The 23,049-nt window shown below is 43.0% G+C and overlaps 1 protein-coding gene across 1 annotated transcript in view; it reads right to left on the reverse strand.

Moving 5' to 3' along the window:
• DPY19L1 (dpy-19 like C-mannosyltransferase 1) overlaps positions 1–23,049 on the reverse strand; it is a 111,263-nt gene that overhangs the window by 51,944 nt on the left and 36,270 nt on the right. The window contains exons 6-13 of the mRNA XM_077491623.1: positions 22,642–22,762; positions 22,470–22,563; positions 18,619–18,676; positions 9,156–9,247; positions 7,990–8,089; positions 4,609–4,686; positions 4,012–4,098; positions 2,664–2,720 (exon numbers count right to left, since the gene is read on the reverse strand). Coding sequence (XP_077347749.1) covers positions 2,664–2,720; positions 4,012–4,098; positions 4,609–4,686; positions 7,990–8,089; positions 9,156–9,247; positions 18,619–18,676; positions 22,470–22,563; positions 22,642–22,762 — 687 coding nt within the window. The remainder of the gene's footprint in view (positions 1–2,663; positions 2,721–4,011; positions 4,099–4,608; positions 4,687–7,989; positions 8,090–9,155; positions 9,248–18,618; positions 18,677–22,469; positions 22,564–22,641; positions 22,763–23,049) is intronic.

Consider the following 23,049-nt stretch of genomic DNA (forward strand, 5'->3'; position numbering starts at 1 on the left):
GGACGTCGCTGGACAGGTAGGGACCCCAGGTAAGTGTTAGGGGGCCTGCTGCACATAGAAGGCTTTTTATCTTAATGCATTAAGGTAAAAAACATGACTTTACAATCCCTTTAAGAAACATGATTTGTTTTTGCTTAACACCACTAAAAACCATGCCAAAAGGGCTTAATACAATTCAGATAAGTGAAGAGAACCTGTCAGACCCAGGTCATGAGGTCAAGAGGGGGTAGCAAGCTTCCCCACAACCCTAACCCTGACCTGGTGGTTGTGGGAGTGACCTATTAATCGGAATCTGGAAGGCCACTTTAACAAGGGTGCCCCCAGATTCCAGCCGCCCCCCCCCCCCCCCATGGCCTACTCATTTGCCAAAAAAAAGTGTCAAAAAGTTAATAAAACCACACACAGAGTCTTTGGCTGTGCCATATATATATATATATATATATATATGAAAAAACAAAAAAAACCAACAATACCCCTTAGTGTAGATCCATCATGATGAACAGCGGCTGCCGACCTGGGGAGGGGGGGGGGGGAGTATGACCGAACCCGACAAAGGCTTTTCTCTTTACATTCAGCTGTCAGCGGGGAAGCCCGCTGACAGCTGAGGACTCATCAGTTAAGAATGAAGCAGCTGCCTGCTCCTCAACAACCATGTTGTCTACTGGCTGATAAGGATGCCGGCGGCCCACTGGCTAAGAAGAAAAAGAAAGCTGGAAACTGATGCTTAGCAGTGGTTAACAGCGTTTAGGAGCTGTTAGCTTTTATTTATTTTTTTTCTGCTGGCAAACCGCTCCCAAAAATGCAAGAAAAAAAAAAAGTACTTTTTTTCCTACTCCTAAAAGCTGAAGCTTAAAAAAAATTAAAGCTTCTAGCCTAATATAATGTGCGTGGACACATAGGATAACACTATTTCCTTCTAGGGGTTGGGAAAAAAAAAGCAGCTACTAGGAGCTTACAAATAAACTAGTGTGCACGGAGCCTTAAAGTGGTTCTAAAGCTTCAAAGTTTTTCACGGTAATGCATTCTATGCATTAAAGTAGAACTAAAAAAGCAAAACTTTTTTCTTATTTTGGATAGAGTAAGGGAGAGTTATAACCACTGTCAGATTTTGTTTTGCGCCTGTGTCCCATTGCAGATATTTCCATTTACTTCCTGTCCCATAGCCAAACAAAGTAAGATAAAATCCCTGCAAATTAAAAAGGAAAATTCTTTGGGGACCCCCAGGTGATCAGAACTAGTGTCCCCATTAAAAGATTTCCCCTCTATTACTTTTCTGGGGACAACCTAAAAGTTGGGATTTTCTTTTACTTTCAATAATAATGGTAAACAGGACAAATAGAGAGGGTTAATCTCCCTAACAGGGGCACAGACAGCAATACAAACTGATAGGTGTTCCAATCCAAAAAAATAAAAAATGTTTGCCTTTAGTTATACTTTAAGGTGAAAAGCCTTCTGTGCTGAAGCTCCCTCCCCCAGACCTCCCTTTTTCTTACCCAAGACCGATCCAATCCAGCGATGTGCACAAGTGTAGTGGCTCCAGCCGCTGTCTCTCTCCTCATTGGACAGATTGATAGCAGCAAGAGCCATTGGCTCACGCTGCTGTCAATGAAACCCTGTGACACGGGATGGGGCCAAGTCAAATCAATCAACTGTCTGTGTCAATGGACGCAGCAGCGGGACTTGGGAACGAGCCCACACGGTTGCCCCCAGGGAAATCGACTTTCTGTAGGGGCACCTGATAAAGAGGAGGGCCCTGGAGCGCCGGCGGGGGACCCCACAAGAGGAGGACCGGGTCTGCTATGTAATAGCATTGCATAGAGCAGGTACGTATAGGCATGTTTGTTTTTTTTTAATAAAAATTTTGAAGGTTTACAATCTCTTTAAAAGGGATTGTAAAGTGAATAAAAAAAAATAAAAAATTACAAACATGTTATACTTACCTCCACTGTGCAGCTCGTTTTGCACAGAGTGGCCCCGAACCTGCTCTTCTGGGGTCCCTCGGCGGCTGTCTCGGCTTCCTCCCGCAGGTGCTTCTCACGTTCATGCAAGCTCCCTCGCATGGTGAGAAGCATCTGCGGGCGCGCTCCCGTGATACAGCCGACGACTATAGCCGCTCGCTGTATCACACGGCCCCACCCCCCCGGCGCTCCGCGTCAGTGGATGTGATTGACAGCAGCGCGAGCCAATGGCTGCGCTGCTTTCCATCCATCCACTCCAGCCAATCAGCGGCCAGGCTGAACGATGGAAAGGACGTCGGGGGACGAGCGCGGGACTTTCGAGGGGTGAGGTAAGTAAAACGGGGGGGGGGGGGGGAGCTGGGGGTGCAGGCACTGTCAGATGTTTTTTCACCTTAATGCATAGAATGCATTAAGGTGAAAAAACATTTACCTTTACAACTCCTTTAAGATTTATGAAAGGCAGGAGTGAGCAGGATACCATTAGTAATCTCACATTGCAGTCAAAACGAGCAGGACAACTGCAACTTCTGAATGCCAATTCAAGGTAAAAGGCAGATGTTTCAGGGTACTTCCTAGTCACTATCAACTTTACTACATATTTTATTCCAATATTACATAAAAATCATACGAGATAGCAGTCTATTGCTCTACTGAAAAACAAAATACACACACACAAAAAAAAGGAAAAGTTGTACAAAAGCTTACCCAACTCACAAACTTATTCATTTCAAGGCTTGCAATTATCCTCTTCCTGACAATCAGCTGTAAAACATAAGCATCTTTAGAATGCAAACACATTTGTAAGCGACAAACTTGCTGTAAAAGCTATTGGAGTGCATCATAATAGCAGGGCTAGGTCATGAAACCAAAAAACCAGGCCACCAAAAACGTTAAAGTGGTTGTTAAAGCGGAGGTCCACCCTAAAGTGGACCTTCCGCTCATTGGAATCCTCCCCCCCTCCGACGCCACAATTGGCACCTTTCAGGGGGGAGGGGGGTGCAGGTACCTGTACAGTACAGGTATCTGCACCCACTTCCGGGATAGCTCTCTGCGGAAAGGGGCGTAGATTACGCCCCTTTCCGAAAGTCCCCCGCTGCCTGCTGGGAAACACACAGATCCCAGAGGCAGCGGGTCCATCCTTATTGCGCAGCGCGACTCGCTCATGCGCATTAGGGAACTGGGAAATGAAGCCGAAAGGCTCCACTTCCTGATTCCCATACCCAAGATGGCGGCGGCAGCACCCGAGAGACGATCGAGAGATCAGCTTTGGGTGCCGACATCGCGGGCACGCTGGACAGGTAAGTGTCACTATTTTAAAAGTCAGCAGCTGCAGTATTTGTAGCTGCTGGCTTTTAAAAAAAAACGCGGACTCCCGCTTTAAGACACTCTAACATGTATACACCATCTGCGTTCCTCCTATTGAATCATCTCCCTCTGTGTGCGATTTATAAAAAAAGAAATGCTGCAAATACCTAATTTCACTGCCGAGATTGCGATCACATGACTGGCCAGCTTACTCCTCTGAGAGATGCAGTGGGAGGGGCTGAGAGTCTCCTGCTGATTTCAGTCTGGAGGGGAGGAGGAGAAAGCTGGCTGGTCATGTGATCGCAATCTCGGCTCTTAAATTAGGTATTTACGGCATTTATATTTATAAATCATTCACGGGGGACAATGCAATAGGAGGCAGTGCTGATGGTGTATACAGGTTAGTGTTATGACAGCAGCAGAAGGGGGGAGGGGCGGAACCCACAAAGAGAGAGGGGAGGAGGACACAGGAGCAGAGAGGAGAGCAGATAGCAGGCTGCTGATGACAGACACATAAACTGACCACTGTCTGGTCTCAGCAGCCATGATACACCATGGTCAGTTTACAGAGGGGTGGGGATAAACTGGCAGAATCAGCCAGGTTTTTTTAGGTGTTACGGGGGCCAAATGACACAGGATAAGCACTGTGCTGTATAACATGCTTTAAAAGGAGCAGGGTCCTTTTTTTTTTTTTTTTTTTTTGGGGTTAACAAACGCTTTAATGCTTTTCCATTTTCCAAGTACTTACACAAATAATCAATAAGGATGAAGCATAATAGGAGGTCAACAGCATGGAATTTCCAAACATCAGTATTACACACAGTGCCAATGAAACCTGTAGACAAGTCAAAAGCAGTGTTGTTAACGTGGAATGAATGCAAATGTCATGCAGAGGAGCAGTACAATAAATTATGCTGCAAAAATACTTGTGTCTATGAAGTTTAACAGAATTTTAGAACTGATAATCTAGGTCAGGGATATGCAATTAGCGGACCTCCAGCTGTTGCAAAACTACAAGTCCCATCATGCCTTTGCCTCTGGGTGCCATGCTTGTGGATGTAAGAGTCTTGCTATGCCTCATGGGACTTGTAGTTCTGCAACAGCTGGAAGTTTCCTAATTGCATATGCCTGATGTAGGTTTTCAAGCACACTTTGTATCCACTGTATGGAGTAATATAAACCTAGATCATTCTGTATAAAGATTATGCAAATGTATTAAATAAAGTCACCAAACAACTTTCTGTCCCAGTCTTACTTTGACCATTTTATTAATATGGTCCATCAGTCTGATTGCTAAAATAATAATAATAATATAGTTATAAATGCATAATATAACACTCCGTACCATGTGTGTATAGAGAATTTTCAAAAACTTGTCTGAATCCAGGAAGCCAATGAGATATACAGCAAAAAGTGAGGCAATCTGAAAAAAGAAATCAATTAATATAGATCATGATACTGTTGGATTTACAGATATGTCTTAGGCCGCGTACACACGGGCGGACTGTTCGCCCAACCTTGTCCGCTGAACAGTGTTTGGGCGGACAGTCCGCCCGTGTGTGGGCTTTCAGCGGACAGTTTCAGCGGACAGTTGGACGGACAAAGTCTTTCGGAAATTCCGAAAAACTGTCCGCTGAAACTGTGTTTGAGCGAACAGTCCGCCCGTGTGTAGGCTACTTTCGAAATGAGCAAACTGTTCCCGCTCGGAAAGTCCGCCCATTTCGAGCGCGTGTACAGGTAGGCGGGGCCCGCGAGGGAGACGTCGCGGGCTCCGCCGCCTGGAATGGGCTTAAAGGGGAACCCCAACGCCGAAAAAAATCGGCGTGGGGGTTCCCCCAAAGTCCACACCAGACCCTTGTCCGAGCACGCTACCCGGCCGGCCAGGAAAGGGGGGCGAGCGAGCGCGCCCCCCCTCCTGAGCCGTACCAGGCCGCGTGCCCTCAACATGGGGGGGTGCCTTGGGGAAGGGGGGGCCGCGCGGCCCCCCCACCCCAAAGCACCTTGTCCCCATGTTGATGAGGACAAGGGCCTCTTCCCGACAACCCTGGCCGTTGGTTGTCGGGGTCTGCGGGCGGGGGGCTTATCGGAATCCGGGAGCCCCCTTTAAGAAGGGGGCCCCCGGATACCGGCCCCCCACCCTATGTGAATGAGTATGGGGTACAATGTACCCCTACCCATTCACCTGTGAAATAAAGTACAAAAAAAAACACAACACAGGGAAAAAATATTTTATTGCACAGCTCCGGGGGTCTTCCGTCTTCGGGGGTCTTCTCGCCGGACTCCTCCGCTATCTGTGTGTAGCTCTTTTACTAGCGGAGGAGTCCGGCTTTCTTCCTCCCCGCCGCCGGCCTCTTCTCCCGACTTCGGGGGTCTTGTCCCCCTCTTCGGTTCTTCTGCCGGGCCACCGCGCCTTCTTGTAGCTCTTTTGCAGGCGGTGGCCCGGTCTTCTGTCGCCGCTGCCTTCCGTTCTTCTGTCGCCGCCTTCGGTTCTTCTGCCGGGCCACCGCGCCTTCTTGTAGCTCTTTTACAGGCGGTGGCCCGGTCTTCTGTCGCCGCTGTCGGCGCCGCCGCCTTCCGTTCTTGTTCTTCTTCTTGTTCTTCTTCTTCTCCTGGAGATGTTGACTCGACGAGCTCTCCGGCCGGAATGCCAGGGACACGCTCCGCTGCCACTTATATAGTGACAATGGGGCGGTGTCACATGGTATATGTCACATGGGTTGGTCACATGGGTTGATGTCACATGGGGACTATGACATCGTAAGGGGGCGGGGTCACCATGTGACCAACCCATGTGACATATACCATGTGACACCGCCCCATTGTCACTATATAAGTGGCAGCGGAGCGTGTCCCTGGCATTCCGGCCGGAGAGCTCGTCGAGTCAACATCTCCAGGAGAAGAAGAAGAACAAGAAGAAGAACAAGAACGGAAGGCGGCGGCGACGACAGCGGCGACAGAAGACCGGGCCACCGCCTGTAAAAGAGCTACAAGAAGGCGCGGTGGCCCGGCAGAAGAACCGAAGGCGGCGACAGAAGAACGGAAGGCAGCGGCGACAGAAGACCGGGCCACCGCCTGCAAAAGAGCTACAAGAAGGCGCGGTGGCCCGGCAGAAGAACCGAAGAGGGGGACAAGACCCCCGAAGTCGGGAGAAGAGGCCGGCGGCGGGGAGGAAGAAAGCCGGACTCCTCCGCTAGTAAAAGAGCTACACACAGATAGCGGAGGAGTCCGGCGAGAAGACCCCCGAAGACGGAAGACCCCCGGAGCTGTGCAATAAAATATTTTTTCCCTGTGTTGTGTTTTTTTTTGTACTTTATTTCACAGGTGAATGGGTAGGGGTACATTGTACCCCATACTCATTCACATAGGGTGGGGGGCCGGTATCCGGGGGCCCCCTTCTTAAAGGGGGCTCCCGGATTCCGATAAGCCCCCCGCCCGCAGACCCCGACAACCAACGGCCAGGGTTGTCGGGAAGAGGCCCTTGTCCTCATCAACATGGGGACAAGGTGCTTTGGGGTGGGGGGGCCGCGCGGCCCCCCCTTCCCCAAGGCACCCCCCCATGTTGAGGGCACGCGGCCTGGTACGGCTCAGGAGGGGGGCGCGCTCGCTCGCCCCCCTTTCCTGGCCGGCCGGGTAGCGTGCTCGGACAAGGGTCTGGTGTGTGGACTTTGGGGGAACCCCCACGCCTTTTTTTTTTTTCGGCGTTGGGGTTCCCCTTTAAGCCCATTCCAGGCGGCGGAGCCCGCGACGTCTCCTTCGCGGGCCCCGCCTGCCTGTACACGCGCTCGAAATGGGCGGATTTGCCTCCTCCTTACGTGGGCGAGTCCGTTCATTTCAAAAGTTGAGCGAACTGTTTGGCAAACAGTTCGCTGAAACAGTCCGCTCGTGTGTGGGCAAGTCCGCTCATGCAAATTTTGAGCGGACTGTTTGCCGAAACTGTTTGACGAACAAGGTTGGGCAAACAGTCCGCACGTGTGTACGCGGCCTTAGGCTTCATGAACATGGGACATTTTAAAACCTCTCCTGAACGATGGAACTTGGCAGCTAGCAACTGACGTTAAAAAAACATACTTTGTGCCATGTTTACATGCCGTGTTTGCATTTAGAAGCGTTTTTTTGCATTGCAAATGGTCAGAAATGTATCTCCATTAAAAACACCTATAACTGAAATGCGGCTAAACCTGGGTTACCACGTTTACAAGCTGTTACAGGCATTTGGCGCGTCAAATGCCTCTGAAAATGCATCCTGAATGCATTTTTTTGCTTTCCAAAAAATGCTTCTAAACTCAACTGCCTGGAAACGACTATAAACGACCATGTGTACATGTAACGATAAGATAACAGGGGAGAGTTCAGGGGCAGCTCAAAACACTCAACTGCTTCTAAACATCAATTTACCAGTAGTAGTGTACATGAGGGCTTAAAGCCATAGTTCAGTCTGCTTATATTTTCCTTTCCCAGGTTCCTCCTTTCTGCCCCTCCACCAACATACTACTAAAGCATAACTTATTTTAGATCCACTGATGTTATGAGTCACTTTGCTTCTCTATGCAAGTTGAAAAAAAAAAGTCATGTCAATCAAGTTTTGCCATAAAAACTTTAAAAAACATATTTATACCGTTTATTTGCACTAATTGGTATACACTGGTATTATCTACTTTCATCTTCAGTAATACAGCAACAGTACAACAATATAATGCTGGAGGTATACAATGTTTGGAAAGCTTACCTGCGTTAGAAGAACAAACTGGGCAAACTGCCATGGAAGCATAAAAAAGACATTAGAAGCACAAAGTGCAATGAGGCTTCTTCTGCCAATGTTGGTTGTCCTATAAAACAAACACCAAATTACTGGTATATCACCATAATCTTCCAATGACAAATATATATATATATATATATATATATATATATATATATATATATATATATATATATATATATATATATATGTAATTTTTTAGTACAGTAAAATCATACTGTCAGCATTTTAAACTTTTAATCCTCAGAATCTTGCCAAAAGCTGATATTAGGTCCTAAAATACCATGTTCTGTATGGTCTCGAATTTTGGGTTTAGTGGGTTACAAAAAAAGGCCAATGCTGGCCAGACACTGGTAGAATTTCAAACACAAAAATCCTGTCCATACATTCCATAATGCCATCAGAGACTTGAGATAGAGAGATTATATATTCACATTATATATATATATATATATATATATATATATATATATACACACACACACACATATACACACACACACACACACACTATATATATATATATATGCCCTTCTGCTGACATTTGTCATGGCAGAAGACGATCAACGGGTGCAGGCAAATGAATGTCCGCTGACACCCGCCGATCGTTGGGAAAACACACAGAATGGAGTTCTGCCTACGTAACCCTTCCCAGCCAGGGTAATTTGGTGTCAGCTGTGACAAAGGAAGCTGTATCGGTACAGAGCTGGACTTTACACAGACCCTAAATTTGCTATGAAATGCATGTATATGTATATTTATATGATGTGACTGTCAATCCATACTTGAATACCTATCATGTTACTATGTTGTTTATCAATAAAATGATTTTGATACAATGGTGAATGACCCTCTAGCCCACCTCATTTAAAGTCCCAAAACCTCTCTCTTTTTCATGTATACATAAGGATGGAGACCTGCGTCTTTTAAAGTCCCAACCTCTCGCTTCTTCCTACAGGAAATGCAATCATGCAATAGCCCTTGCCAAATAAAAAGGTTGTAAGTATCATTTTTCTTTTTGCACTAAATATTAAAAAAATACAGATAAACAGATTACTAGTCCTTTAACTACAATTTTAGTTAAAATTGAGTTCCCTGTTCCATCAGAATACAGTATCTGTAAAGATCCATACCTTAAGATATATGTAAGCAGTACCATCTGCAGAACAAGGAATGGATATGAAAAGCTTTCACGTAGTGGCGGAGTCCACATTACTCTTGTGCTCTATAGACAAAAGAGAATTTAATTACACCTCAAATAGAAGAAAGAGAAAAATGTATAACAGGGGAAAAAATACAATCAGATTAAAACTGAACTGCAGGGAAAGGAAATAAATTCCCCGTTGCAGTAGGGCTGCCCCGCACACAAGTCTTGGATTTGCGTTTAGCGCTAGGGAACCACAAATAGTGCGTTTACTTACCTAATCTGTCCCTTTTGCAGGTTTCCTCTAGGCTATAAGACTGATACCCGCTGCATCTTCTCCACTATGCTCTGATAGATGCAGGTTCTCTAACCTAATCAAGTCAAATGCAGAGCCCACAGTCCTGCATTGGAGGTTAGAATGCCAATTGACAGTACTTTTACCTCCTCCCAACTGCTTCCCCTGCAAAGGCAGCTGCACATGGGAAAAACATGTTATGCGTTCAGTAGGCAGTACTACACGACTGAGCTCAACACATTTAAGCAAATGGGGCTGCACCACAACCAGGGGTGCAGATGTTTAAGTGTTAAATTCCCCCTCACTGGCTGTCAAAGGCCTTCTGAAAAGTGATCCACTGCATATTGCTCCTCAGAAGGTCAAAGCATGTGTAACTAAAGTCCTTCATTGATCCTCCACTTTCCCCACATAATATACATAGTATACATTAAAAGCAAAAGCTGAAGTAGAATGAGAATTAAAATTCCCAAGTGATAAGAAGTTTGTTTTGCCATTCTTCTGAAAACAGAAATGCAAGCTTTGGGGGGGACTGAGTTTGAGTCTTTCAACAACAGATACATGCCTTCCAACCAAAACTGGCCACGTTTTTCTTTCATGCAAACATTGGCTTGCTGGGAGAACACAGTGATTATTGCGTACAGCAGACCCCCCTCCCCCTGCCAATACTTACCTGAGCCCCATCTCGATCCAGCCATGTGCGCGAGCCTTGGATCTCTGGGGACTCTCCATCCTCATTGACTCCCGCTGCAGTTAATCACAGTCAGTAAACCAATGAGAAGAAAGAGGATGGGGGCGAGCCACGGCTTTGTGTCTGAATAGACATGCAGAGCAGTGGCTTGGAAATGAGCCTGCTCAAGTGCCCCCGCAGCAAGCTTTTTGCTGTGTGGGCATTTGGCAGGAGGGTGGAGCTGGAAACACCGGTGGGGAACCTAAGAGGAGGATCCAGGCTGCTCTGTGCAAAAACATTTCACAGAGCAGGTTATAACATGTTTGTTTAGAGAAAAAAAAAAAAAAAACTTGACATCAATATCACTATCATATAAGTGTCCTACAGCAGTGGTCATCAACCCTGTCCTCAGGGCCCACTAACAGTTCAGGTTTTATGTATTACCTTGGGGAGATGCAGACTAGAATACTGCAATCACTGAGCAGCAAATTATATCACCTGTGATGTATTTCAATTATCTTGCAAATCTGACCTGTTAGTGGACCCTGAGGACAGGCTTGATGACCACTGTCCTACAGGAAAGGCTGGCCAGGTGTGATCAACTTAATGGCAGACCTGCATTTCCAAGAATTACCTGTAAGTGAACCAATGACTTGTCCATTTTGGAAAAAGCAACAGGTTCACTTAAATGTCCCTCCATCTGTAAATTCAAACCTTTCAATTACTCCCCTGACACTAAACTCCACCAACTGAACCAAAAATACACACTCGATAAATGGTTTCAGGTATGGGGAGCATGTGACTAACCCCAATAATGCAGTACTAAATGCTTAAGCAGCCAACCACCAAGCTGCAGTGCTGGTCGGAGGGCATGGAGAAAGTCCATAACCCTATGTAATATCCAACCAGAGAGACCTTGATTTGCACAGGGCTTCTTATCCTCACTTCCACAGGCATCTGGATGAACAGGTCCTCTATATAATGGTACTTTATGCCGGACCAGCGAGACTTATTCAGGGAAGGTTTGCTCCAACAAAAAAAAGTTTTGGCTGCAGACTAACATGATCGAACAAAAAAGGGGTCAGTGAAGTACTGTAAGTAAAAAAGCGTGAAAGGTAAGTTATGTGACATTTGGTAAAGGGAATGGATAAGGAAGCCCAAGAGAATCACTCAAATTGTGGAAGGAGCAAAGTGTGAACGTCAATTACTTGAACCCATAGCAACTACTGGTCTGGCTTTAGTAATGTTGGTTTTGTAGTTTACAGAAGATAGGTCAGAAACCTGTCTGACATTTCAGATAGTTACAAGGGTACAAGGTTTTTGGCCAAATCGGAGCAAGGTTTTCTTTATTTGCAGAAAATGTACTTAGCTTGAAGAAAAAAAAAAAAGTAACTAAGGCTGGCACCACATTGAAAGGATTGACAAACTGCAATATTACATTTTTGTTCTTGGGCTGAGAAGAACCTTAAAAGGTTGAAATGGTATGAAAGGTTACCGATATATGGAAAAAGATTTATACAAGAGTGGTTTTAAATTGCTGGCGGCTCTGTTGAGTGCAGGCAGAGGGCACTCTGAGAAAGTGCGTTAAGACTACAGACCTAGAAATTCCTCTGTGCTTTTGTGTTAATACAAAAAAACAAAATAGCTGCAGTTTACAAGAACCTTTTATGGATTCACTACCCTAAATGTTTGTCCTTGGAATACTTTGTTTAGGCCATTTTGTCTTTAATATTTAGTAAATGCAACATGTGACTTATAGCTGCTGTACTTTTTACGTTAGGTACTGTGCGCTGTTTACAACTCCTGCTTTTTATTTGTCTGTCTTTTTCTCTCTTTTGCTTCTGACTTATATGTCCTCAAATTAACAAGTTGAGCAAATTCCTAAAATGTTTACTTTTTAGCTCTTAGGGCTGGTTCACACTTGTGCAATGCCAGACATTGCATGTAATTCGCAGCGTATTGCTGTTCACATTACATGCGATGTCTGTGCGGTGCGATATCACCCATACAGATAGTATTTCGAATTCGGTCCAAACACGCACAGGATCCTTTTTTCTGTTCGGAACCAGAATCGGATCGCATGTGTGTTCATACATATGGGATCCATTTCATGTCCGAACAGTGCGATACGCGAGCTGAAATGGGGGATGTCATTAACATATAATGACAGTTATAGCAGTTCGCATATGGCAGTGTGAACCGCCGCGCATGTCGGGTGAGATGCAGGAACCCGCAGTGGATTTGCAGGGTTCTCGCATCGCATGAGTGTGAACCGGCCCTTATTGTCTTTTAGCTCCTTTTGTCTACATGTCATTATCAGGTGAATTCTATGTGTCAATCACAGGAAGCTACATGACAATGAACCCCAGAAATGATCTGTTGTATTGGGCTTAAAACAAGAAGTACTATGAGGGGAGGCATGAAATGACTGGAACTTATTGTAAAACACAATCAAATTAAAACACTTCCAAATTTTAGCTAATCTATGATATTAAAATGTGTATCAAATATAATAGTATATAAAAAAATAAAAAATAAAAAAAAACACAACATCAACTCTAAAGCAGGGTGTACACAGACAGTTTTTTTTTTTGTGTTTTTTGTTCAACCAGTGGAATGAATGAAAAAAAAAAGAAAACAGATCAAATCTTGCTTCATTGTCCTGTTATCAGGAGAGGTTATTTTTCTGTCAACACAACGACGATTGTCCTAGCATTCTGCAGCTTATATATAAAAAAGGACACTTAAAGCGGAAGTAAACTCATCCATGAAACAGTTTCATTTCCAGCATGTGCTGGAAATGTAACACTCCCATTGGATGTGCTCTCAACCAAACTGTCAAACCATCCAATGGCTGGTGTCATAACTGATCACATGTAGAGTATAATGGCAGCGTCCTTGGCTGAAAACGACAGAGGAAAAGATGGCAGCTTCCTTGGCTGAAAATGATAGGAGGGCTTACTTACACTTTAAAAGTGATTTTAAAGTATGATTTTTATTTTTATTTATTTTTTTAAATATCAAATATGTTATACTTACCGAATACACATAAGAAAGTAAGCACAAGATCTGAGTGTAAGCCATAAGAATGAAAGAAAGTAAAGAATAAACAAACATACAGTATATTGCACTCACTAGATATAGGGTTGGAGTTAAGCATGTCATCTTAGGAAGTGTGGTCATCTGAGGGACTGCAGAGATCGGCAGTAAGCAGCTGGTAAAGGCAGATTTGCACCGGAAAGTGGCTGGATGACAGAGGGCTCCTTCTTCCCATTAATTAGACAAAGGGGCAGTGTCCTGAAATGTGTACCTACGCCCACTGTATGTAGTGAGGCGTGGAGAGCCGATTCCTGCCGAGTGGACCCAGAAGCCCCTACCTATTCTGACAGCGTGCGGCCCAGCTCTCAGCGGTCTTCACGCTCAGTCAGCTCTGCTGACTGTACCAACCATTTGCTGCCGGTCTCTGCAGTCCCTCAGATGACCACACTTCCTAAAATGACACGCTTAACGCCAACCTTCAGGTATATCTAGTGAGTGCAATATATTTTTATTCCTTACTTCCACTTATTCCTATGGTTTACACTCAGATGGAGGTGCCCTCTTGTGCGTGCTTGCTTATGTGTATTAGATTACTCAGGACTTGTTTATAGAGGAACAGCCACCATCAATCTCACTGACTTTGTTTTATCCATCCTCACCTCCTGACCATCTCCTGATCTGTCCTTTGGTAGTAACAGTAGCGCTGTAGCTTTATCAGATTGTTTTATACTTGCCTGCTCTGTGCAATAGAATTGCACAGAATGCCCCCGATCCCCCACCAGCATGCTTGGTTCCTCCTCTTCTTGGCGTGTCACCACAGAAAGCTTCTTCCAATGGTGGCACACCTGCGGGCTCAATCCCGATCTGCACTGCCTGCGTCCATAGACACAGACAGCGTGGCTTGTCCTCTCATCGCACTACTTCATTACAAAATTTGACTGACAGCAGCAGGAGCCAATTGCTCCTGCTGCCTCATCAAAGCCTGTGAGAGGAGAGAGAGCTGCTGTAGGTGGGTACAGTGTTGGACCGAGTGAGGGCTCAGGTAATTATAAGGGGGGGGGGGGGGTGGGATATACTAATACCTAAACAATTTTTACCTTAATGCAGTGAATGCATTAAAAAAGGTAAAACATTTTTAGGCTTACAACCACTTGTTGTTGCTCTGTTTTGACAGAGTGGAAAGGGATTAGAACACCTGTCAGGTTTTTTATTGTGGTCTGAGAGGCTGAATCTCCCTAACAGGGACACAACTTCTCCAGTTTACTATTATGAAGAAATTACAAAATTTTGGGTTGTCACCAGAACAGGAATAGAGGGGAAATCTTCAAATAAGGGCACCACTTCTGGTGGCAACCAAGAATTCCTTCACTTTGAAAAAAATAACACGTCCAATATCTCTGTAGGAGCTCTGAGCCCACGTACACACGGTCGAAGATTTTGCCAACCAAATCCGTCGGATTTTGCCCGTCGGATTTAGTCCGATGGATTGTGTCCGAAACTGTTGCATACACACGGTCGGGCCAAGTTGGCGAAAAATCCGATCTTTCAGAACGTGATGACCTAATTTCGTTACGATGGGACTACATTCAGGCTAGTAGCCAATAGCTTTGATGTAGGAATTTGATCTGAGCATGCGTGGCACTTGGTCCGATGAAAATGCTCTACACATGATCGGATTAGGTCCGTCCGGCCCAGTTGGTCGGGAAATATTTCCAACATGTTGGAAAATTGGGTCGGACGGAGATTCGGAAGGAATCAGTCCGATGCATACCACACACAGTCGGATTGTCTGACGACACGGTCCGATAAGACTCATTCTGACAGATTCTCCGACCGTGTGTACAAGGGCTTAGGACTATTTTTTATATTCTGCACTGTGAATACATGTGATCCTGAAATTCTGCATGGACTCAGGGAGGATAAAAAAAAAAACAGTTATGGTGACACTCAGACATTGGCATGCGTTCCATTTTGCAACCCCCGACAGCAACCTTCTCTGGCTCTGCCCCCTTCCGGCATGGCTGGTGACGTAATCTCCAGCTCCAAAGCCTGGGAGCTCAGAAGCTCAGATGCTGTGGCCCATTCAGGAGGCTATTGTTCAATTCCTGTTACGAAGATTCAGGAGTCTACATTGTGTGCAGCGGATACTCCAGCAGCCGAGGGCCTTTAGCATACTATCTCCATCAGTGTGCCAGCAGCTTTCACTTTACCATCCCTGACAAGACTTGAGTCAATAATTGGGTATGTTACACAGTTGATTATCATAAAATCCCCCAGTTACATCACGATTCCTTTATATGAATTTTCCAACCAAAAGCCAATTGTGATAGAATTTTATGTGACTTTTAAGTTCCAATAAATCGATGGCTATTTCAATGGGACTTTTATGTACTGGCTTTTATCCTTGCTGAGACATTGCGGAATTTCAGGATCATATGCATTCACGGTGCAGGATAGAATAACTAGTCCCGATAGCTCATAGAGAGATATTGGCTGTGTTTATTATGCTGAAGGGATTTCTCTAGCGGCTATGGACTTTCTTGCATGAGGATATTCCCAGGGTTGGTTGTTTCTATTGGCGCCTGAACTTTTTTTGTTGTATGCCTCACTTTGAAAATAATTTCCTTAACTACCAGTTTAGGAAGTGAAGAAAAATCTCCCCAAGGGACACAGATGATGGTAAAAAAATAAATAAATAAATAAATTATATATATAAAAAACCTGACAGGGGTTATAAGCATTCCTTACTTTAAAATACGTTATAATAAAAAAATAATGCCTTTACTTCTATTTTAAAAACACTCAATCATAAAAGGGCAACTTTAAGAACCTGTACTTTTAAGAAGCTAAACAAGGACAGTGAGCGTCAGTAGTGATGCAGGACTGATGTGTGCGGGCAAGGAAGTGTCGCCCTCTGGTGCCCCAGCTGTATCTCTCTATCGAGATATAGAGATTATATTAAATTATATATATATATCTATATAATATACACACATATACATATACACACATACACACACACACACACACACACACACACACATACATATATTAGAGATAGATAGAACACGTTAATTGATGTGTGCCATTTTATAATATTTTGATAGAAATTCGGTTTCTGGACACTATTGTAGTATTAACGACTTGTGTTATCTGTTTAGCTTTTCCTTTCTTTTTAATACATTTTAAAGTCTAACCTGGAAAATACTATGTACATAAGCAAGGTCTTGGTTAAGAGGTATTGAAATCTTTTCTCTGTTATAACAGGTATTTACATTAAAAGGGGTTCCTCCGCCCTATCATGTGCTATGATTCATTCTGTTCTGATTATACAGTGATAAAAGCTACACCTCTGAGTAATGTATCATTGTTCTTTTTTTTGTAACATTCCTTGTCTTGCTGAAGTACACAATAAAAATGTAACTAAAAAAAAAAAAAAAAAAAAAAAAAAAAAAAAGAGAAGCAGCTAAACAAGTGCAGGTATCAGGTATAGATGAGTTTGCTTTAGGGCCAGTTCACACCACATACAGTCCAGTGCTTTTTTTTCTGCATCAAAAATGCATACCGCATTTATCGGCGTATAACACGTATAAAATCTGCGTATAAAATCAAAGCAAAATCGGGGGTGCATGTTATATGCTGATCCCCCGCCGATTGTCAGCCCTTCTGCCTTTTCTGCTGGTCTCGGCAGCTTTCGGCTATTTTCAGCTGCTCTCGGAAGCTGCCGAGAGCAACTGAGCGCCGCCAAGATACACAGGACATCCACTCTATATCTCAGCGGCGCCATTTTTAAACGGAAAGAAACTTCCAAAGAAACTGACAAGGCTGCAATGGGAGGCTGCAAATGATTGGGAAGGCTGCTAATGACATGTAAGGCTGCAATGGAAGGCTGCAATGGAAGGCTGCAAATGACTGACAAGGCTACAATGCAAGGCTGCAAATGACACTGACAAGGCTGTATTGATGGGCATTTAAATGTAAGTTTTTTTCTTTAAACTTCCCTCCTAAAAGTTTTTTTCCTTAAAATTCCCTCCTAAACTTGGAGTGCGTGTTATACGCCGATAAATACGGTAGAAAGTAGGTTATATGGTTTTCAATGGCATAGTTCACACCGGTACTAGCAGTTCCAGAAAAAAAAAAAAAAAAGTATAAATATGCTGCATTTTTCCTGTACTGGACTGTACTGGAACGCTGTAAAAAGCATCAAAAACTCAAGGGAACACACCTAAATGCACCAAAAATGCACTGGAAGATGCATTTTCTTATTTAGGGCCAGTTCACACCAGATGCAGTTCTGTGTGCTTTTTTTCTGCACTAAAAATGCATGCACAGCGCTTTCTATGTATTCCAATGGCTCTAGTTCACACCATGCAGTCAGTTTCTGGTCAGTTTCTGGTGCAGAAACCAACCAGAACTGACTGTATTGATGCAGAAAAAATGGAAATGCATGGAACTGCATCTGGTGTGAACTGGCCATTAAGGTTAAGGAAAAAAAAAAAGGGAGGAGGGGGGATGAACTGGACTGCATCAAAAACGCATCAAAAATGCATCAAAAATGCACTGGACCGCATCAAAAACGCACATGCAAAAAAGCATCTGGAGCACATCCAGACTGCGTTTCTATGGCGTGGAAGGGCCCTTAATTCATTTGTATTCTCTCCCTGCCAGAGAAAAAAAAAATGACAGCTTCGTTTCAGGATGTGAGGCCCACAAAGAAGACGACATGGCTCCTACCGCAGTTCATAACTACAGTGTACACTCCGGGGTGCTGGAGGAAAGTAAAACAGTAATTTTATAAAACCTTTAGTTTTTCCTGAATGACTGTTTTTAAATGGCTGTTATATGGACAGCTCTCAGGCAGCTGATAGGATGGTCTTACAGCCTGATACATCTGCCCCGACAAAATACATGTTAAAAAAAAAAATCAACGAATACCAGAAAGTTGAAAAAAATTAAGAGCGAGATTCCTATTTTTATAAAAGTCCTTTAGTAATAGGATTCCTTCCAGCTTACATTATCAGTCCAGTACATTGGACATTGAAGCTTGGGAAGTGAGCATTGCTGAATGCACAGCAGTAAGTCTGACTAAGAGGAAGCAAGTCAGACCACTGCAGAGACAATAATACTTTTACCCACAGAGCAGCAGTATTTTTTCTGAAGTCGAATGGAGCCTAGTATTTTATAATGTTGCTGAAGCTCAATTAAGACCATTTTTACACAATTAGTTTTTTGATGCATACTAGTTTTTTTTTTTCCAGAAAACTTTGAATTTCATACAGTTTGAGGTTGCCAAAATAATTCACAATGCAGCATGCACATCATATTTAATACATTCCCCCCCCCCCCCCCCCAAAAAAAACAAAAAAAAAAACAGATAAGTAGATTTATTCCTCGCAATTCTAATATATAAAACATATACTGTACACTGACATATTTAATATTTGTACATACCTCACCATGGTTATAGAAGAAGCAGATGACTGTGACAAACCCTCCAAGTAAACTGCCACTAGAAAATGAACACACAGAAAAACTATTTATATACCCTGGATTTTAGGGGTCCTATATAGGGTATCAGGTGCGGTATGCAGCAATCTCATTTCTGATGTTTACAGTATGTATTGTGGTAAAGGAAATTTTTGTGGTTTTGTACACCTTGTCTTTATTATTGTCAGGGCTAGAAGATAAAGTTGTGAAAAGGATTTTTATTTTTTTTAAAGTCTAAAATTAAAGTTTATATAAAGTTTAAATATTAAATACTGCGTCCCGAGGTTGCAAGAATGGATATCTCAGATGGAGAACATGTTAAGCATGGAAAAGTATATTTATTAACACAGGGGTCGGGTGGGAAGATTGAACGGCTATGGGGTCCCTGGCTTGATACCCCCGGGCTGTCCCCCCTGGAGCTGGTTATGGGTAGGCTGTTTATTTAGGAAATGTAAGGAGAGATATACCGGGGAAGGTAGAGTTATAGAGAAATATCAACTGACATGGTAAGGGCAGGCCAGGTTGCAAAGGGGCTGAGGCCCGAATGGACCATACTATTTCTTTAATTTGGTATGCTGTTAGTATAGGAGATTATCTATACCAATAGAGGTACATGATATTGCTAAGTGAAAAGTGCCCCTTTTTTTGTATGCTGCATGAACATGTATGTTATGCTGATTCTGTGATTGTCATTTGTGTATTTTTGTACCAATAAAATCCGTTTAGAGTTTAAAAAATATTAAATACTGCATTTTATGAAGTCTTTAATCCAGCCAATAGGTGGAGCTCTATGCTCCTTCACATGTTGTAGATCACTTTTGTCCAACATGAGTTCAGTTCAGGTCTGAAGCATAGCGGCTGCACAATGAGTGCCAGCGGCTCTGATGGGGTATAGCACTGGTACCAAAAGCAGTCAGTGAAAGCCACAGTCCACAACAGGCGGTACCTGCTACAGAGCACTTTAGCAGAGCTCCCTCTAGCAGAATACAGGTTACTGCATTGTGTTAAAGCGGACGTGCTATGACATCTGTGTGAGCGATTGCAATGTTTTTTTAGAATGTTAATGATCGCAAACCCGTGAAAGCGTCACTGTTGTGCTAATGTTTTAATCACACAAACCCAAACTAATCTTATTTTAATATCATTCTAATGATTTGCAGATTTTTCCTGGGTGCATCATAATGTAATGCTGTAAGAGGTAAGCATATCTTCTAAACAAAAAAAAATCTTTATCACACAGCCAAGCAAGGAAGAAGCTGGCAGAGAAAACGCTTCAAAAAGCAACAACTTAGAAGAACTCCAGTTTGTCCATAATAACAGTAGAACACTTATTTTAAAATCTTATTGCCACTATCCTAATAATAGGAGCACATGGGCATCCCTTTAGACATTTTAGGGGCCACACTTAAGGCCCCCTATATTTTGTAAGTTAACCACCACTGCTGTAAAGTTTCTCTTTACCAAAGAATTTAAAAAAAAAAAATGGTTTACTGTTAATTCAGCTGAATGAATTATCAGAAAAAATGACTCTTCCCTTTATAGAATGGTTCAGTCCAGGCCAGCAAAAAAAGAAAAAAAAAAACTAATGCTAACCCATAGTTCTCTTGGGATCCTTTTTCCCTGTATTAAATGCTGATCTGTAATATGGTGTCACAATCTCCTACCATGGAAATTGGATGTGGGGAAATCCGCAACCAATTCGCATAGGCGTGACCCCAGCCTTAAAAGTTTAAATTTGGAAATAACATTTTTTATCCATAACCATTAGCATTTCACTTTATTACATTAGTGGAAATAAAAGTATAACTCGTATATAATTTTATACATATATAAAATTTATATTGCGATGATCCGGGGTGATTAGGTTCAAGTGGTGCATGCAGTTTTCCAGAAACGTGCCCCTCCAGGCTGCGTTTTTAGGGCATGGCAGCCCACTTTTACTTAATAAAAAGTTCAAACAAACAGTAATCTTCCCTTGTAGAGGGTTCCGCCATCACTGTATAAACAAACTACAGCCTCCTGGCTTACTCACTGTCAGCTTTGGTCACAGGCCCCATCTGCTTGCTACAGATGTACACACAGGCTGCCACCTGCAGTCTTAGGCTGGATTCATACCTATGCAGTTTTAGTACTTTTTGCATTTTGCAGATTTGCACTGCAGTCCATTTAACATGGATCCTATGGAGCATGTTCTGTAGAGCAAATCTGCAAAATGCAAAAAGCACAAAAAATGCATAGGTGTGAATCCAGCCTTAGACTCCGAGACCTCCTGTCTCTTTCTCCTGGAGCCGTCTCCTACTGGGACCTTCCTGACCTCCTAGGCCAGACTTCCTGTCTGCCGGGCGGAGCTGTCTCCAAGTCTGAGCACCGACTTCTCTTCCTAGGATGTTTATGAACCCAGCCCACAGGTGTGCAATTAGTATTCCTGCCAAAATCAGGCACAGCATGCTATAGAACACAGCCTTTTAGGAGGTTTTATATAGTGTGGCATCTGGTCCACACTTTAGGCTCCCCACAAATCTGTGGATATACCTGTTGCTGCTTATGCTGCATGGGCAGTTGCAACATAAGGTAGGTACATATGAGGCAGGGTAGGCTATTAGCTCTGTATTGTTACGATGTATTTTAAATGGGTTACTCTTTTGATTTTGGTATTACAGGGGATCTGGCATGGTCCCAAGGACAAGGAGATTGAGTAATCACTTGCAGCCCGATACATGTACGATGATTTGTTCTGGATTATAGCAGCAGTGCCATTTCATATATTTGGTTACAGCAGAGTTAGGTCCTTACTATTTGGCAATGTTTTAGCAAGGCTTCATCATGAGGATCATAATTGGCATGTATATATGTGTTTCATTTTTTATATAGGGAGATACAATTTGTGTGGCTATGAATATGCTCCCCCCAATTTGAAGTCAGTAGGCCTTTTGTTTCTTCTGGGTCCAGTCAGACTAGGCATTGAGAGCTGTTTTTAAAATCGCATTGGCTTCTTGGAGATAAACATTCAGGAATATTTTACTCTAAAATAGTGAATCAAATTTGCATGAGACGGACCATTGTGTAATAATCTGTTTTCCTTCCATAGTACTCCCAATGGTGCTCTCTTTGAATAGCTTAATAGGTTTCATTTTCTGGCCTGACAATCCTCGGTAGGAGGCCCATCGGCTCTATATAGGTATAACCATTTCACGGTTTTAGTTACTAGCCTTGCAGTTTGAATTTATCCAAGTAATGTTGTTGCTCGCTGTTTATTTTTAGACATGTTGTACACATTCGATATATGGTGCACCTATAGGTGGGGATGCTAGCGGGGTGAGGTCCTTGCGCTTATGCGCTCCCTATTAAGCCCTGCCTTTGGCCCCTATTCCCAAGCATTTGAAACCCAGGCTATCACCCTAGTGTAGTCATACTGGGAAAGTTAATATACATTTTTAAATAATTTTTGATTATTTTTGTACATAATCTGTCGTCTCCTGAAGAAGTAGATAATGTCTATGAAACGCGTTGGGCCACAATAAATCACTATACTGCGATATTATACACTGTTCAGTCACTACTATGCTTTTAATGTTTGTTTTGTATTATGGTATTCTATGACATTTTGTACAACAAAATAAAGAGTATTTTATGGATGTTGAAGAAAAATAAAAAAAGGAGTAGTGTTTTAATGTAAATGATGCACCTCAATAGACCCACTTTTAAAACAATGTTTTAAAAAAAAAATTCCCGCCATAGGAGTTTTACTTTAAAGACATTTTGCTCACTGGTATACTGCTGTTTTTAAATGAAAAATTCTGCAGTGAATTGCTTACCTTAAATATGTCCCATAAATATAGAATAATGACATCATTAGTCCATTTAAAACGAATATAAAGGTGACATAAAAATAGGCAGGATCACCAAGACCTGCAGAAGGAAAAAACAATAAAAATGACTCCCAGGCAGCGAAAGAACATTTCTAAGCAAAATGTCATCTTCAGTTACCTTCACAGCTTTCAACGGGACTGAGATCATCCCCTCGATTAACTGTCCAGCAGAGTTTAGTTTCAATGCCAACAAATTTCATTGTCGTGGTATAAATACGGAACCAGCTGGCCAAGATCACCTGCATGGAGAAAAGGATTTGATGCTATTGGCAACAAGATTTTAAAACGCTAATTTTCCGGTTTAATAAAAATAAACTGTAAAAGGTGGGAAAATCTCCAACTGTGCAAAAATACAAAGATCTAGGACTTATTCTTTCTGTAGCTATGCAACACAGAAGAAAAAAGAAGAAAGAAGGTTGAGAAATAAAATCTTATTTATACTTTGCTCTATATGTATCTATCCCACATTCCCATAATGTAGGGATAATGAAAAATGCAAATGACCACATGTAAAGAGTCATTAGCA

The sequence above is a fragment of the Lithobates pipiens genome, unplaced genomic scaffold (genome assembly GCF_037356315.1).
Source record: "Lithobates pipiens isolate NorthernLeopardFrog02 unplaced genomic scaffold, aLitPip1_a1.2 Scaffold_19, whole genome shotgun sequence".
NCBI lineage: Eukaryota > Metazoa > Chordata > Amphibia > Anura > Ranidae > Lithobates > Lithobates pipiens.